The sequence below is a fragment of the Vitis riparia genome, chromosome 19 (genome assembly GCF_004353265.1).
Source record: "Vitis riparia cultivar Riparia Gloire de Montpellier isolate 1030 chromosome 19, EGFV_Vit.rip_1.0, whole genome shotgun sequence".
In the NCBI taxonomy this organism is placed as follows: Eukaryota; Viridiplantae; Streptophyta; class Magnoliopsida; order Vitales; family Vitaceae; genus Vitis; species Vitis riparia.
In genome coordinates, this window is record NC_048449.1 from 14,242,619 (window position 1) to 14,258,228 (window position 15,610).

The 15,610-nt window shown below is 33.7% G+C and overlaps 1 protein-coding gene across 1 annotated transcript; it reads right to left on the reverse strand.

Moving 5' to 3' along the window:
• Nucleotides 1-256: 256 nt before the first annotated feature.
• LOC117908236 (disease resistance RPP13-like protein 4) lies at nt 257-1,309 on the reverse strand. Its single transcript, XM_034821865.1, has one exon. The coding sequence runs from the start codon at nt 1,307-1,309 to the stop codon at nt 257-259; it is 1,053 nt and encodes a 350-aa protein (XP_034677756.1).
• Between the last annotated feature and the right edge of the window lie 14,301 nt (nt 1,310-15,610).

The window sequence follows — 15,610 nt, forward strand, 5'->3', positions numbered from 1 at the left end:
CAGTTATGAAGACCTTTTAGGGACTTAAAAATTAGTATTAAATGGGGGCTTAATATTGGTCTTCAACCAGTATGTCATTGCAATTGTCTCAATTATTGAAATCACTCAATGTTCCAGTGTTCTCATTTGGAAAGAAGAAGAAGGCCTTAATATTAAAACCAATATTAATCCTTTTCCTCTTTCCAGATGAGAACGTCGGAATTGCAAGACCAAATTACTATAATTCAAGGAGCTCTATAGGCATTCCCATATTTTATTAATTCCAAAACTGAAATGGAACCAATGGCATATAAAAAACACCACACATGCCCCCTAACCCTTCAATGATTCCTTCCATGCTATGCAGATACTTATCACCCACCATCCCTTTTGCCACTTCCTCAAGTCTAGTAGTAATGATAACCGTATTCCCATTTCTTTTCTGGTCTCTACCAAATTGGATATTGCAATCCCTATCAGGCCAGTTCAATGCCTGGCCTAGACTGAAATACCAATCTCTGGTTTCATCCCATATGCCATCAAGCACAATCAAGTACTTTTTACCCAACAACCGACGGCCAAGGGAGGACAACGGCTCCTCAGTGCTACAACTCTTTTCATGTCCATGCTCAGTAGTCAACTCCACTAACATGTCTTTCACAACTTGCTTTAAGTCTATGTCTGCATCAATCTTTCCTGATAAGCTGGTCCAAAGTGTGGGGAAAAAGGCACCCTGAATATGTTCGTCATAAAAAAGTTGTCGGGCAAGAGCTGTCTTGCCTAAACCTCCAATCCCAACAATTGCAATGTCCTGGAATCCCTCATCAGATTGCAGAAGCCAATTTCGGATTTTTGAGAATTGTCTATCAAAACCTCGTATCTCCGACACATGAGGATACCAAATTTGACTTTGATTTTCTGGATCATGACTTTGACTTTCTTGATCCTCACTATGATCGGGTGAGCCATTGGAGTCTTCTATGCACGGATACAGACCAAGATCTCCCTTGATTCGCACCAGCACCTCCTTGGTGCTTTTGAGAAACCAGAAGTGGAAGAGATTGTAGAAAGGCAAGAGAAACTTGGTGCTTGGGATTGGATGCTTCTCCGAGAAGATGAGGCAGTCGGTGTACACAGCGAGGAGCCGGTAGAGCGTATTCCTCATTTGGATCATTTGGGTAGGCGTGGATGAGGTGATGTCCTTTCTAAGCAAAACGCCCCGAATCCCTTGAAATTGACGATTCATAGGCAGTTGCCTCCCTTGATCCTCTGCTTCCGCTAAGCCATCAATGAATTTATTCCTCAGAAACTCTAAAAAATCTTCCGACATTTTCAAACAACCCTTGAACGCCCAGCCACAGGAATTCGAGCACAACCCTAGTATCTGCTTCTCAGCCTTTTCTACAATATTAGAGTAGATATGATCGGACTGGCCCTGATTATCAATGCATCTGATATTCTGAGGATCATCTCCACATCTCTAGCATTAAATGTAGAGGAAAATGGTTTTCTTTAGTTTGGATGACATGGAAAGTATGATGGAAAAAAAAAATATAAAGGAAAATATTGTAATACGTATGTTGTTGCTGCCTCTAAGTGCTTGGTTATTGTTTTGTATCATTGTTGGTGGCATCAATTTTTGGACGGTTTAACATTGGATTGTTAGAAATATTAGTTCCTACTCTCCTGATTAGAAATGTTACCAGCTTGTTGTTTCTTGAGTTTTCGATAATTTACAAATTGAATTTCAAATTTTTGACTTCTTCTTTCCTTGATTTCTCTTATTATCTATGTTTTTGTGGCTACCGAACAGAGCACAAAGTTCAGTTTGATTGCCTCAGGTGCTTAAGGTGATATGTTTTATATTGATAACATCATGGGGTTGTGGAGTGGCACTCTGTATAGTTGGCTAATTTCAGTGGCTGGCTGCTATTAGAAGTTGTGTAAACCAACTTAAGGATAATCAAGTCTGCAGCTACTTTTACCTTAGTTTTGATACCCGTTTTTACATTTTATCTAGTCCTTTTTGCTCATGTATCTCTACATTGATCATAGGATATATGTATGAATTCTGCATGATTCATTGCAGATAAATGAGTGGTTATTCAGAGGGCAGTGCATTGTAATGGCAGCCTCCATATCATCTTAGCTCATTCAAAACATTGAGCAGTTTATTATAACATCCTTTTTAGTGCAGGATTACCAGCTAGGGAGAAGAGTTCTTAATACTGATATATGTAGTATAGCTCTGATAGGAGTTGTTCTAAAGAGACCCTCTTGTTTTTGGAGAAGGAGAATATGGTGTCACTAAGATACTTTATGTTGCTGCCAGGAGAAAGAATTGTTGTTACGAATAAAAAATATTTTATGTTGTATCTTTTTATTTTTCAGATTTAATTTTTAAATTTAGATTTAGAAAATCCTTTTTAATTTTGAATTTTATATTTTATATAGTAGTTTTTTATTTTTACATTATATGAACATATTTTATTTCTAAATTTTGATTCCGAAAATCCTTTTGAATTTTTTTAAGAGCTTTTTATTAGCTATAAATGTTCCCTTGAAAATGAAAAATAGTTATTACTCGTATATTTTATTTGTATAGCATGAGGAAAATTTTATACATAAATCTTATAATTATTAATAAAAAAAAATAATAGCAAAGACTTTTTTATAAGCAATGTTTTATGTCGAAAAATTCACGCTTTTCAACAGTTTTTTATTGGATTAATTGATTTTATTATTTAATAAATTGATAACCATCTAAGCAAATTGTTGATTTTATTTTCCTTATATTTTTCCTTGACTTCTTTTTGCGGTTAACCAAATAAAAGAAAATAAATTCTTTTTTTGCTTTCCCTTGAATTTTCCATGGATAACCAAACAAGTGAAAAAAATTATATTCCTTTTCTTAACATTTTCTTTAATTCCATTTTTCCTCCCAATTTTCTTTCTCTCGCATTTTCCGGGAACCAGACATAGCCTAACAGAACTAAAACTTATTAAATAGCAATATTCTGTGCCCTTCAAGGTCGGGAAATAGGTTGTTTCCATATGTTGTTCAAAATTACCATACTTCATAACTGTATGAAAAATCAAAATTGGTGATTGTCATGTTTTGAAGATGTTTGGGAAATACAAACCAAGGCTGTCAGTTCAAAATTGGGTAAAAATTCCTTTACATGGGTGGGTCCAAATCCAAGGGTAAACATTATGAAGCCTGAGTTTGTTGAAGCCCAGTATCTTTCAAAAGACTCCCTCACACCCATTGGTCAAGTTGCTGGTTTCTGGTCTAGTGGCCCAGGAAGGTGAACAATGGGCCAAATGTAGAAAGATCATCAACCCAGCTTTCCATCCAGAAAAGTTGAAGGTAATTTTCAATGCCCAGTTTTTAAACGAGAATATTTCACCTTAGTTTCCAGAAAGATCATCAACCCAGCTTTCCATCCAGAAAACTTTCTAATTTTTTTTTTAAAATCATTTTTAATCCTATAAAAACCTGTATAAACATCAGAATTCCCAAATATTTTAGTCATTTTAGTGAAGTACTGGTGACTAGTTTCTCACATACCAAGTGTCCTACCTTTTCCTTTCTTTGTCACATACTCGTATAGTCTTTTTCCCCCTTTCTCCAATGGGCCGTTTCCATAATTTTACCACTGAAAGAGATGTTTTTGGTCTTTATTATTATTGTGTGGTTGAACTTGTTATAGAATATGTTACCGACATTTCATTTGAGTTTAGCTTTCGGTGGAGGGATCACGAGAGTCGGATGTTTAGCCCTATCTTGAAAATTTGACATGGGATGTGATTGCTCGGACAACATTTGGCAGTAGCTACGAAAAAGGAAGAAAAATATTCCAACTCCAGAAAGAACAGACATATCTTGCAATCAATGTTGCAACGTGGGTCAATATCCCATGATGGACGTATGCATAAAATCATAAAATATTTCAAGAAATTATGCTGCTCAGTTTTATGAATATACACAACTCTGCTTGTTTTTCCTTTTTTTTTTTTTTTTGGATTTTTTTAGCAGTGCTTTGGCAGATTTAAGTAGATTTGCTTGAGTTTCTATTTTAAGTGCTTTTAGTGGAAGGGTTTTCTCTAAAAGTATTTTTGGGAGAATAAATTATAGAGTGTTTCTCCAAGAAGCATTACAAATAATTTAATTTTGAACTTTCTAAAAGTATTTTCTAAATTTTGTCAAATGCTTTATTTTTCTTCAAAAATGTTTTTTTTTATATAGTATAAGTGTTTTCTAAAAGCACTGTCAAACGGATTCTTTATTTGCTCAAATTTAGGTTTCAAGCCACCCTTACATTTTCCTAGAGTTTAGTCAACGTTTAATAAATCTCTATGTCCTAGCACACCATATTTAATTTTAGGTAAATTTACTCTTCAATGCATCATTTACTTTCATGAAATGTTGACACCATGAAGCCAAAGAAAAATTTGGGCTTTGGGGAGGAAGCTATAATTTACATACTGATACATAAGCCTAGTAGAATTTAACAGGTTGAACACAACTGATATGAATTTTCTTATAAACCTTTGGGCAAATTCACCTGTGTTGCATTAATAGGGTTGAAAAAACAAGCAAATAATTAAATATATGGAGGGAGATGAAGGCTCCCCTTGAACAAACTTTAAAGGTCTGTCACAAGAGCAAAATTCCCGCATAAATTTTCATGACTATGTGGCGTTTAGAAGCTCTTTAAGATAGTCTACACCTTTCCCTATGAGATGGTAACAACATGCAAGGCAATACATGAGGTTTATAGGGCACCAACCCCAACATGTATTTTATTAACTTACTAAATAAGAATATAAGACTTTAGCCAAATTTCCGTAATAGCTTTGGTGAGTTCAAACTTCCCTCATGATCTCCCTCTCTATATCCCTCTCAAGATTTTCTCTAGCCTTTCCTATTTATAAAGTGGCACCACCCACTCCTTGTTAGACTAGAAGTGCTACTAGTTCTACTAGGAATTTTCCTAGTAAGTTGTGCCAGTAACCACTCCTACTTGGACTTTAAATTCTAGTCCTACTTAGACTATAATTATGTTTGGAATCAAGACTTCTACTCATGCTTGATTTGCAGTCCCACTTTAAGTCCAACTCCTCATGCTGCTATCGCATGCATCTATATATATGGCTCGTGTGTAGGATAAGCCCTCTTTTGACATGTACATCCAGATTGTGTTTGTGCTAGGGCAACATGCTCTTGCATCCACCTTGTTGTTGTTGCAACTCCATGCCTTACCCAAGCCCTCTTTTTAGTGTGACAACATGTCATGGCATTGCACCCATGACTCCCCATGCTTAAGGCATTACATCCTTATGTATTGCATCTAAGTTGGCATCATTGCCCCGCATTGATATGCCCATTCAAGTCTCTCTTGGTGCTATACTTACCATGGCATTGCACCCATGGCTCACCAAGTCATCTCCTTGCATGAGGCATTGCGCCCTTGTATCACCTTGTTGTTGTTATTGGTCACTCGTGACGCCAAGGTGTCACCCCATGAGGCCTTAGGATCACATGGTCCATGTCAAGGGGCTAACAAACCATTTCAACCTGATGTAGTTGATGCCCTTATTAACTTAGACCGTGGATAGGCTTAGACTATCTTTTCAAATTGCCATAACATCACATCTCATTCTGAACTAGCTTCTAATTCAAGACTATCCTTTTATTGAACTAGAAAATCAATTCTTCAATTTTTATTGCTCATTCCCATAGTTCAATGATCCAATATCTTCTCTACCTCACGATCAAATTGCTTTCTAATGATTCACCTTGCCTGTATCCTTCTCGAGACTAGGTTTAAATGATAAGGCTTTAAGAAGCTCGCATGGATCGTGAGGTATACCTTTAGGTTGTTTAGTAACTTCAATTTGTAAGCTACCTATCCCCTTCTACATCACTTTGAAAGGTTCGTCATATTTGGAAATCAACCCCTCTACATAGTCTTGTTGCTAATTTTCTTCCATATATGAGGGGTTAATTTTAGAAATACCTTATCCCCAATCTAAAATTCTAAGGGTCTCCAGCCCTTGTCTACATACTTTTTCATTCTTCTAGATGCCTTCTCTAAGCTCTCATGAGCTTCATCGAGCATTGATTGCCAAGACCTTGCAAATCTATAAGTTGCAGGATAATTACCACCAAAATTTTGCTTAGACACCTCCAATGGCATATCTTTGACAACATTTCCTAGATAAAATATTTATAAATTGGAATTGTGTGAAAGAGAATTTTTATGAAAATAGTTTTTTTTTTTTAATTTGAGAATGGACATTTTATCAAAATTCATTTTTTAATAAAATACTCTCGTAGGAATTTTGAAATTTTCAAATATACATTATCCTGTAACATTGGATTTCCAATTAGGAAATAAATATTTTTGAAATTTCTCAAAGAAGATAATTTATTCATCAAGACAAGCATTAAGTTGTTACCGAAAGGATATATAGTGATTTGATGGAAATAAATTTATTTCACAAAATTTCCTAGAAAAAATATTTATTAATTAGAATTGTGTGAATGAGGAGAATTTTCATGAAAATAGTTTTTTTTTTAATTTTTTAATTAATTAATTAATTAATTAATTTTTTATTTATATTATTATTATTATTTTATTTTTACATTTGAGAATGAACATTTGATCAAAATTCATCTTTTTAATAAAATACTCTCATAGGAATTTTGAATTTTGCATATAGACATTTTCCTGTAACTTTGGATTTCCAATTAGGAAATAAATATTTTTGAAAATTCTCAACGAAGATAATTTATTCATCAAGATAATTATTAATGCTTTAAAAGATCTTTTTCAAAAGGTTAAGTGGGAGAGGGCCATAGGCAAGCCAGTAGCCTCCAAGATTGAGCCCATCTTGATTTTGGGTGCATCATCATTCTAAAGATGGGGCGGCCTAAGGAATCAAGATATATGAACTATCCTTTATGGACAAACTATATATGTTTGTAGTGGGAGTGGTCAATCCTAAAGATGAAACTCTTCACTTGGTAACATTGATGTAAGGATCTTGGTTACACACTTAACTTAGACATGAAGTAGTAGTATCACCTAAAGTGGTCACACTTGCATGGGGTAAGGGCTAAACAAAAAGGGTATGTTGATCAATGCCTTAGGATAACTTTTAAAGTTTGAGGCAAGTTGATCAATTAGAGAGGGTCTCTACCTTGGTAATAAGAGTCATGACCTGCCTAAAGAAGGTTTGATTCTTATAATACTAGGATACCTTGCAAAAAGACATGTAGTTTAAGAGCACTATATTTTTGCTAAATTACTTACCAACTTACATTGAATGTTAAGTTCTTTTTATTAATGCATGAAATTATTATATTTATTGCAAATATCATGTCTTTAACTTATCACCTCTTATTTCATCTTTAAATTGTACTTCATTATAGATTGAAAATAATTTGGATATAGTATTAATTACATAGAAGCTGATTTAGGTAGAGTTTGTTATTTCCTTTGAACAAACTTATCATTAAGTAAGAGAAGCATATCAAAGGTGGCATAAGATGGATGAGAAGACTAAGTCTCCCATACTTGGGTCTTTAGATAATGTGTTGCAAAAGCAACACATGTCTATTGCCACGGTCTATGATATTCTCTTTAAAGTTGCAAGGGTTATTTGGTGATAAGGACAAGTCAACTAGACAAGTTATCCTTAAGACTATTATGAACACTAGGATTCATGTTATCTTAGAGATCTCACCAGATTCCTTTGGGATGGTTAAGTGACCAATCTTTTCTGTTGTACCAAAATACTTAAGCCTAATATGTAGTAGCTCCGACTAAGAAAAATCAAAGAAAAAACCACTATGACTTTTGTAGTATTTTAAGTATCATCCTCAAGGACTGGCTTGGTAGGATTTGTTAATATTAAGGTAAATGAAATGTTTCTGTTTGAATCCTAAAGTGGAAAACAATATGCAAATAAAGTCAAACTAAGTAAAAGAAATTAAATTAATAACAAAATGAATATTGATTTTACATTTGATTTATTCAAGTTTAAGGTTTTCCACAATTCAACTTAGAGTATAGAAATTAGAAAAAACAAGGGTCTTTTAAGCAAAGTGATCTTAAACTTTTAAGGTCTTTGGCCGTTTGCAATCAACTTGAGTTCTATAACTCAAAATTGCATCTGAAACCTAATTTTTCATTTTAAAAACAGATTCCTAAAACCATTAAATGAATGAGATTGATTACTGGTTTAAGATTTGACTTTTTAATTCTTCCTACTCCTTATAGCTTTGTTTTAGGGCAAATAACGATAGGGAAGACCGAGATAACTAATGATCAAGAGTTACCAAGAATCACTAGTATCAGGTAATAACCTACCATATCATTCCCTAAACTAACTCACAAGGATAGGATAAAAAATTGATAAATTGTCACCCAACCCAATAATTAATCTCATTGTTATAATAATTTACCCATTGTTCCTATAAGCTTCTAGCCCTTAGATTTTCATGCTTCAAGCCCCAAGTTGGATTTTTAGCTTCTCGTGGGGATGATGTCACATTCATAATCCATAATAGGGTAAAAATCCATAATTTGAATCAAAAGATACTAAAAATAATACATTTAATAAAGAAAGAAAGAAAGAAAGAAAAAAACAAACCAAACTTCTCATCTTCTTCCATCTCTAATGTAAAACTTTCTGGAAAAAGATCCAAGATACCTAAACCCTAGAACTAAGAGAGTTTAAATAATATCATCAATTACCTAATATGTGGCACACTCTCATTGGCCACTTATTACAAAATAATTACCTAAAAATGACTAAAAAAATAATAAAATGGTGATTTCTAGTCGTGTGGGGCCCATTTAGGGTAGATGAAGTACCTTAGAAGCAATTCTTGAGGTAGAGGATGTGAACATCAAAGTGGCACTAGGTGAATTCGAAACTGAGGTTATTTCGAATTGGATTTCGAATTCATAAATTGGATTTCAAAATCATTTTGAAATGACCCTTCAACTTTGTGTAGTTATTCAAATGGTCATAACTTCTTCATTTTAGCTTTGATTTGTACACCATTTGAAGAGTTGGACTCCTAACTTCCCAAGCTTCAAAACTATATATAGTATGTATAAAATAGAATTCGAAAAATACTCCAAATTTTTCCTCAAATTCAGAGTACATGTTACCACCAGATTTTGAGTTCTAAATTTCCATACAGCTTGATGAATCTTGATTCAAGCCTCATTTCCCATGTTTTCTTGCCTTCTTTCTTACTCCATAATGGTCATTTCTCATATCCCAATCTTATGATATCCTTTTCTTGCCTTTCCCCTTTCTTGATCTTTCAAAATTTAAAGTGATTCAACTTTCACCCTTTTCTTCCCTTGAACCTGAGATAAATCTCCAAAATACAAGTTAAACTTATGGCTAGGGTCTTAGCATCAATTTAGGTCAAGTTGGGTGATTTGAGTGTCCTTTTTCATATCGAATATGTGCCATTAGAGCAAATATTTTGGCTTCAATAAGTAAGAATAAGAAGATTCTCAAAGAGTGGAAGAGTGTTCATATGGAAGTCAAGGTTCTCCATGCTCTTCTACCAAGAAGAAGAATAACTATATCAAAGAAGGAAAGTTCAAGAAAAGGAATGAGATAATAAACTCATGGGTAGTAATTCCTTTGTGACCTTTTAGGACACTAAAAAAGGAATGCTTAGAGTGCCTAAGGATAGATAAGTACACATCATGTTCTCATTATTGAATACATAATGGTGGATCTCACCAATTGTGGTGGATAGATTCCAGGCCCACTATCTGTAGTTCTTTATAGAGTTTTCAGCAAGTGAGAAGGTCACATGATGGGATTGTACTTACCTTAGCTTTAGTTACAAGGTTAGTTGTTCAAGTTAGTAGGAGGTATTACCTATTTTATGTGAGACTCGATTATCACTTTGCCAAGTAATGAGAATAATGAGATCTCACTAAAAAAAGAACCTAACACTAGTCAAACATTTGACTTCTAATGCCTTAGTCATATTAATCTAAATAAGATCCAAAGACTAATTAAGTTTGGACCTTCTTATTCCATAGAATCTTTCAGTTTGTGAATCCTATGTAGATGGTAAAATGACCAAGAGGCCTCTTTATTTTTAAAGGATATGGAACCAAGAAATTTTTGTAGTTAGTGCATATTGATGTGTATGAATCTTTTTGTGTTTATGCATGGAAAGTATGGGTATTTGATCATTTTACTAATAAATACTCTAGGTTTGGATATGTAGAAAGAAAATCTGATGCCTTGGATACAATCATTGAATTTTAGGTAGAATCGGATAACTTATTAGGCAAACATATCAAGGCACTTTGATTAAATCAAGGTAGCGTGTCTAGTAAGTTTGATTCCTTCTATAAGGAGCACATGATAATATCTCAATTATGTGCACCAGGGACTCCATTAAATGGAGTAATGGAAATAAGATATCAAACTTTGATAGACATAGACTAATCGATGATCGGTTTCTCATTACTTCCCATAATCTTTAGGGATATATCTTAGTATGTAATACCTCTTTTTGTAAGAGGTGTATTAGTTTATAGCATACCCAAGAGAATTTCAAGATTTTTACTTTATAATCAAGATTATTAGAAGGTGTTTATTACTACAAATACCAGATTTCTTATTAAGACTATATGATACATAATAAGGCAAACAATGATATAGATTAGACAATACTAGAAGATAGTCCCACTATACATAAGATACTATGGATCCAATACTAACCATTCCTGCTTCTAGTACATTGATGCCTCGTCGTAGTAGGAGGGTTGTTATACAACCAAACCGATTCATGTATTTGGGATAGTATTTTGAGCCATTCTAGAGGAATATGAGATCGATCCCATAAATTACAATGAAGCAATGAGTGATGTGAATGCACTTTCTTAGCAAAAGGCTATGGAGGTAGAGTTAGAATTCTTATGATTTTAATGTAGTCTGGGTTTCTATAGAAGGATTTGAAGGGATAAAACCCATGGGTGTAAGTTGATCTACAAGAGGAACAAAGGGGCAGATAGAAAAGTTGAGATTTATATGGCTAGGTTATAGCTAAAGGTTATAATTTGAAACATTATTTCAACTATTGGAAACCTTTTCACTAGTAGCCATACTCAAATCCATTAAATTACTCCTATCTGTTGCAGTGTATCTCATTTATGAGATATTACAATAGGATGTCAAGATAGTGTTCTTAAACAATTATCTTGATATCAACATCTATATGATGTAACTAGATATTTTCATATCAAAGGGCCTTGTGTGTACAAGAAACTGCAGGGAAGCATGCTGGTGTTCTAGGACCCTATAGGTAGATGATAATCTACTCATTGAGAATGATGTGGGGATATTTTCATCAATTAAGATCTGGTTGTCTACTTGGTTCTAGATGGAAATCTAGAAGGGGCATAATATATTCTTGGGTTTGAAGTCCTTAGGGATTATAAGAATAGGACAATTGTGTTATGTTAAACATATACTCAAGTATCTTTTGAGAACAAGGAATTATCTATTTGTGCTCCAAAGTGTTGCGATAGTTTAGAAGGTGATGTGATGGTTGACACGATGCCTTCTGTGGAGAACTTAATGGATTCCTTAATCCACCAACACATTGATAGGGAGAGTCTTTGTTGCTCACAAGGATAGCATAAGTTTTAGATGAGTATCTAGTATGCTTTATATGTATGATGCTTTGAGGGCCAGTGGGAAAATGTTAGGATAGAGCCCTTAAAAGCATGACTAATGTAATAAATTTGGAATTTTTTATTTATTTAAGAATATTCCAGTTTCACTTTTATCTATCCTTATTCCATGTATTATACTTTATGAGCATTCTTGTCTACATTTTTTGCATTTTACGTGACTTAGGTGCATTAGAAGTTACACAAAATATCCAAATCATGGGTTCCTTATAATAGTTGACTTGTTCACTGTCGGTTCATGGGTCTAGGCAACCCATTAGAGGTTGTAGTGCACCACCTCCTAATTGGAGGGATGGCTAGTCTTAAGTATCGGGATGGTTTCCCATGGTGAGTGAACTAATGTGTATGATTACATATTGGACATGACATACGGTGAGTCATGACATAAGGCTATCAAGTAGCCATGACCTCACTAAACTGTTTCATTTCATTGTCTTTCCACCTTAAGAGAATATCGAGCTTGTACTAAAGTTAGTAGTGACTTTGACCTATGGGTGAAATCGTAAGCTGATCATATATTCCCTATGGATTGGGTTACTATTGATGGGAGTTGGTAGCAATAGGTATTATCAATAAAGGCACCATGATATCTCATGGGATTGAGACAGTGTGTCCCCTTAGGTGATTTTAAGGAAGTATGTTCATGGAAACTATGGCCATAACAGTTCCTTAAGTGGAACTTGACATAGGCTCTTTGAGAGTTCAGACATGTCAATTGAATACATAATATAAGGATCTGTAACTTAATGATAGTAGAGGTAGTCTTGAAAGGCTGATAGATTTCACCTTGTTAGACTACAAACACCAAGTCATGGAGATTGAACACAATGGATATCAGGTCACGAACCTGAGTACATAGTGCCTCATTGTTATTTACATAGGATACTGGAGTTTAATTGATTATCTATAGTGGGATGTCAAAGCAACTTCATAATTGGATTCTAAGGGAGCTAGTACTTCTATGGGTCCCGATGGTCCACGTTTTGAGCTCAAATACCTCGTTGGCATGAATTATGAAGGTCAGATTGGCTGTAGGTTCACTTTTGTGCATAAGTGCATTTTGGTAATTACACAAGGTTGTACATGGGTAAGTGAATGAGCTCTTTGGATTGGGCTAATTGATTAATTAATAGGCCTTATTAGGTTAATTAATCAATTAGGACCCATTTTGGGCTAGATTAAGTGACCTAAGCCTATGTGGGCTCAAGTCACTTATGCCCAATTAGGAACCCTATAAATACCCTATAGGGGTTAGGGTTTCTATAACTTTTTGTCTTCCACCATTCAAAGAGAAAGAGAGTCATAGCCCTTGCCCTCTTTTCCTCCCCACCAAAAGTGTGCTAAGAACAAACCAATGTTCAAACAAGAATACATAAAAAAAAAAAAAAAGATCCTTTTTATAATTTAAAAATGGTTTGCAAATGAAATTGAATTGTTGCTTTTTGACAAGTTTGAATGGGTAAAATGATGGATTTCAAATATAAGAGACCAAAATGTAAAACAAGCAAAAGGTTGAAGGTATGTATTAAGTATATTTTACTTACCATTTTTTAAAAAGGTGATTACCTTTTTTCTTAAGAGGTATATCAGTTTATAGGATATATAAGAGGATTTTTGGGTCATTACCTTTATAGTTAGGATCATCAAAAGATATTTGTTAACACAAATGTCAAATTTTTTATGAAGACTATATGATAAGGAATAAGGCAAAGAATGATATAGATTGGAATGTGTACACTCTAAGTGGTTTTTGTTACTTCTATAGCAACAAAGGAAGCCTTTTGGCTTATCGGTATTTATATTGTCTATATTGTCTAGGATACTGTTATTTGGGATGGTGGCATAGTCCAAAGAACTAAAGTACCACTATAAGAGGGAACATATAGAAAAACAAGTGATACCTTGTTGTGGGATGGTATAAAAAGGTGACGTAACTATAGAGTAGATTTTTTCTATAGTACCTAGTCTACTTTTGGGGCTAGTAGAAGTTTGTTCGAATTGAGCCCTTAAAAGCAAGACATGATGTAATAAAGTTAGACTTAACTAAGTAAGACATGATATAACAAAGTTAACTTAACTATCCCGTTGTTATCCCTATAGTATATTGACATTGATTTGAGCATTCAACCCATGTTTCTTACATTGTACATGATTTGGGTACATTAGGAGTTACATAAAAGTATAAGTCATGGATTCCTTGTAAGTAGGTAAGTTGTCCACAGTTGGTTCATGAATTTGGGCAATCCAATCGAGACTATAGTGCACTAACTCCTAATTGGAGGGACGACTAGTCTTGGCCATTGGGATGAGTTTCCTATGATGAGTGTATTAGTGTATGTGATGCACACTAGATAGAACCTACAGTGAATCATGACGCAAGGCTATCAATTGTCATGATTCACCAAGCTACTATACTGCATAGACTTTCAACCTTAGAGGATATTGAGTTTATGCCAAAATTAATAGAAGACTTTAACCTATGAGTGAAAGCCTAAAGTGGTCATATATTCTTATGAATTGGGTCACTGTTGATGGAGGTTGATGACAATAGGTAGTCTCAATAGAGGCACCATGATATCTTATGGGATTGAGACAATATGTCCTCTTGGGTGATCTAGAGGACATGTGATCATGAAATTTATTGCCATAGTAATTCCTTTAGTAGAATTTGACATATGCTCATTGGAGATAGAGTATGTCATTTGATCACATAATAAGTGAGATCTGTAACTAAAGGATTTCAGGGGTAATTTTGATAGGTGACAACACTACCTTATTAGATTACAGACATCGGTTTATGGAGAGTTTGCATGCAATAGATAATAGAACACAAACCCAAGTATTTGGTGTCTTGTTGTAGTATACATAGGGTATTAAAGTGCAGTTGACTCTTTGTAGTGAGACGTTGAATCAATTTCAGAATTTGATTCCAAGAGAGTCAGTTCTCCTATGGGTCCCAATGGTTCTTGCTTTGAGTTCATCTTTCTTGATGATGTGGTTTATAAGGGTCAAATGAGTTAAAATTAAAAGATTAAAATATTCAAAAGTTGGTGAAGGTACAAAGAATGTGAGGATGGTACAAGAAATGTTAAAAGGGTATGAGAATTTTGTTTTTTCATTTCTTATACCATCACATTTCATGCACCCTCTTCACATTCTTCACACCCTTGACATTTTTTGTACTCTTTAATTTTTTTGAAAATTTTAATTGTATGTTTTTTTTTTCACTTCACTCGACAATAATATTGTGTAAAAAGACTAAATACACTTAAAATTGAAGCAAATAATTTTCGAAAAAAATTGAAAGATTAAAAAATTTAAAAATTACTATAGGTATGAAGAATGTGAGGAGGGTACAAGAAATGTGAGGCACTTCACATTCTTCGTTCCCTCTTCACATTTTTGTACCCTCTAAATTTTTTGAAAATTTTAATTCTAATTTAATTTTTATTTATTTTAATTTTATTTATTTATTTATTTATTTTTACTTCATTTGACAATAATATTGTGTAAAAACACTAATTACACTTGCAATTGAAGTAAATAATGTTTGAAAAAAATTAAAATATTCAAATATTCAAATGGGTCGGGGCATGAAGAATGTGAGGAGGGTATGAAAAATATGACAATCCTCACATTCTTCGTATCCTTATATTCTTTGTAATCTCTAAATTTTTTGAAAATTTTATTTTTTATGACAATAATATTGTGTAAAGATTATCATTGTTTTGGGAATGTGGAATTTATGGAAATAATCTCCAAAAAAATTCAAAGATTGAAATACTAAAAGGTTATCATGTAATTATGATTTAATAGCCTTGTATCCTTTTCTATATTTTACAAAAAGTTTATCGTTTTTTTTAAACTTTATCATT